This window comes from Solanum tuberosum, unplaced genomic scaffold, assembly GCF_000226075.1.
Source record: "Solanum tuberosum cultivar DM 1-3 516 R44 unplaced genomic scaffold, SolTub_3.0 scf00236, whole genome shotgun sequence".
Lineage (NCBI taxonomy): Eukaryota > Viridiplantae > Streptophyta > Magnoliopsida > Solanales > Solanaceae > Solanum > Solanum tuberosum.
Genome location: NW_006239160.1, coordinates 637676 through 641075, shown reverse-complemented (window position 1 = coordinate 641075; position 3400 = coordinate 637676). Strand labels below are relative to the sequence as shown.

Here is a 3400-nt window from a genome sequence, read left to right as displayed (position 1 = left end):
GGGGGCTGGGTAGGAGGTGGGTGGTGGGGTCAAGGGTAGGGTGAAAAAAAGAAATTTTGAAGTAATTGTAATTTGAAGTTGGAAGAGAGGTTTGGAAAATGTTTTCCTTAAGTTTTGAAGGGAAGTCATTTTTCTTAAATTTGAGGAAAATAAGTTGGTTTGGAAAACATTTTCCAAAACATTTAACCCAACCAAACATGAGAAAATTGGAAAACAAGTTTCCCTTCATACCAAACACACCCTTATTTTAGTTCTAATAAAGATATGTATGAGCTATGCCAGTAAAAAAAATATAAAGAATCTTTAATACTTTCATATATATATAATAAATAAATAATTGGCCTATAATGAATTTAATTGGGGAATGTGATTGGTGAGGATTATATAATTAACCCAAATTTGTTTGAGAATTAGATATAGTAATTATATAAAATAAGTAAATGTTGGAATCAAATCTTTCTCAACCAACACAATCTTTTAGAAAGAAAAATAGAAAACTAACAACTTACTATTAATATTTGTTAATCAAACGTGATTTTAGATTTTCTGCCATTAGCAGACTTCCCAAAATAATACAAAACATTACTATTAATAATGCTTTACTGCTTCTTTACATAATACTTGTGTAAAGAGAAAAAGAAGCTCTATTTACAATTTTTGCTTCCTTTTTTCTCTTTTTTCTTTTTGTGACAATGATGATGTAGTACATTTTTACAATTCATATACTATATAGTTTTGACGGAATACATAATAGCCACTTAAATTTATCAGTAAATTTCTCTTAATTATTTGAACTATGATATGTTACAACTGAACACCTGATAAAGTTTTCCTATTAAGTATTTCCGACTCAAAATTTGGAGAAATAAATTGTGTGTTCTCAAACACCCATTATGTAAATAAGTTAATCACTTCTCTTAATTATACGTATTATCATCAATAAGTCATAAGACCTCAAGTATGTCCTTATTGAGACTAATATATATAATTAAAGAAGGTAATATATACTTTATATAATCAACTTATTACTAGTATAATATATGCTTGAGAACACGCACAAAATTGATTTTCTAAAATTAGAGTCGAAAATATATATCTAATAAAATTATTTTATCATATTCAAGTGTTCAATTAAAACATATCGTAATCCGAATATATCTAAATAAAATTCACTGATAATTTTAAGGGTTATCAATGTATTTTGTCTATATTTTTTACAGTACCCCCACCCCACCCCCACCCTCCCCCAAAAAAAAAAAAAGATGAAGATTTTTTACATGAAGAGAGAGGGATGTTAGGGAGATCAGCCATGGTTGTTGACTATCATGGACCAAGGTACCAAGCAAAGTCCCTTCTTCTTCAATTCTATATACCCATTATTGTCTTTTCCATCAAAAGATTTGTTGTTCCTCTCAACCCTCTTCATTTCTTGGAATTGTCCACTACTATTTTCTGTCCTATAATTGATGTCCATCTGCTTAAAATTACTTACCTGTTAATAACAAAACAAGACATATCTCAATATAAAATTGTGGCGAAATCAGAATTTTCACTAAGTAACACAAATATTTATCATATATACATAAAAAAAAAATGATCCTTCTCACTATATATATAATGTAATTTCCTGATGATCGAAGTTTGGATTAACCCAAAAGTTTCATCTTAAAATTAATTTGACCTAATTAAAGTACCATAAATTTCAAAACCATGTTACGTACCGTCTGACTTACAACCCCTACTACTCCTAGCCTTAGTATGAGTTCGTTCTATTGTAAAAGAGATATCCATCTTGATGAAAAATTTCACGATATCAAGAACTCAAAATTTAATCGTTCAATATCTACTCATTCTCCTCTATGTAATTCCCAATAAACAACATGATCTTGACCTATCATCTGTTCAATTTTAATCTATATACAATCATCCATACTTTTTTTATCTTTATATTTCTATTGATACCTAATCGACAGCGAAAGGAAAAAAAAAACAAGAATATGATACATAAAAATAAAAAGTAGAAAGTTTTGGTTGACCTTTGGACTATTGATAGGTGAGCTAGCAGTGTCTTCCAAATCAGGATCAGAAATTTTGTTGTTTCTTTTTTGTTTCTTCAAATTCAACCTCTTAAGAAATGGTGAACCACTCATAGGAGATTGAGAATTTTGTTTCCATGCAGCATGTGAAGCAGCATCAGAAAGCAAAGAAGGGCTACCAAAAGAATTATTATCATGATCAGATGATGAACTATAGTTATTTTCCCTTTGCTTCATTGAAAAATCCTCTAAATAAGTTGTCCATCCACTTTCTTCAGGTGTATGATCAACATCATCATAATTTGTTTCCATCTCAATATTATTATTCACACATGAATTATTTGGACCTAAATCCATGTGAAAAAAGAAACTAATTAATTTTTCTTGAAGTTGGTTTGAGGGATATATTCATTTCATTTGTAGGGAGGGACTATGTATAAATAAGATGAGAAAAGTTAGTTACTCCCTATGTTCCAAGTTTGGTGATACTTTTCGAATTTCGAGATTCAGACAAATATTTATTTGACAATAATTATTGAATTTGTCAAATTATTGTGACCTATGTTAGAATGAAGTTTAACCGATATAAAGGTTTTATTTATATTCGAATTCACGATTAAAATTAAATTATTTGACTCTCGAAATTCGAAGGGTGTCACCTAAATTTGGAACAGAAATAGTAGGAAACAAGAGAAGATAAGTGGGACCCATGATTGTGGAATCTTGTTGTGGGGCCAGAAGTTGAGGAAGTTAAAATTCAATAGTTTCTAATTAATATAACATGAGAGACGTGCTGAGAGGTAAAGAAATTTCAAGGGATATTGGTTGACCTTTGTTGTTTAAATGATACTCCTAATTTATTAGATTTTTATTTTTTTAGTTTATCCACCAAAAAAATAGTACTACGTTTTTATAATTACGAAAAAATTAATTTTGAGTTGATTTATCTGTGAGTTAATTACTCCCTCCATTTATTTTACTTCACCTATATATCAAAAATAGATGTTGGATTTAATGAAATTTTTTTTGTCATACTACCCTTAGTCCTGAATAAGTAGTCAAATTTAAAATTTCAAATTAGAGGCGTACATGGCTAGGTTGGTTCGGATTTTTCAAATATCAAACCAAACCATTTGTGTCGGATTTTAAATTTATACCAAACTACACCAATAAAACTCGGATTTTTCAACCTCGGGTTTTTTCGGGTTTTTTGGTTTTTTGGTTTTTTGGTTTTTCGGGTTGTTTCGGGTTTTTCCGGTAAAGTATTCATACAAACATATAATTTACTAGTACTTCAAATATTTCTTTAGTCCTACCAAAATACAACTATCTAAGGTGTTTCTTAAGAAAATAACACAAAATAT

At 29.2% G+C, this 3400-nt stretch overlaps 1 protein-coding gene across 1 annotated transcript; it reads right to left on the bottom strand.

Annotated features, from left to right (window-relative positions):
* Window positions 1-1129: 1129 nt before the first annotated feature.
* LOC102588721 (uncharacterized) lies at window positions 1130-2431 on the bottom strand. Its single transcript, XM_006356859.2, has 2 exons — window positions 2037-2431; window positions 1130-1492 (listed from the first exon to the last, which is right to left on the bottom strand). Exons 1-2 carry the CDS (start codon window positions 2391-2393, stop codon window positions 1304-1306), a joined length of 546 nt encoding a protein of 181 aa, XP_006356921.1. The 5' UTR covers window positions 2394-2431; the 3' UTR covers window positions 1130-1303.
* Window positions 2432-3400: the final 969 nt, after the last annotated feature.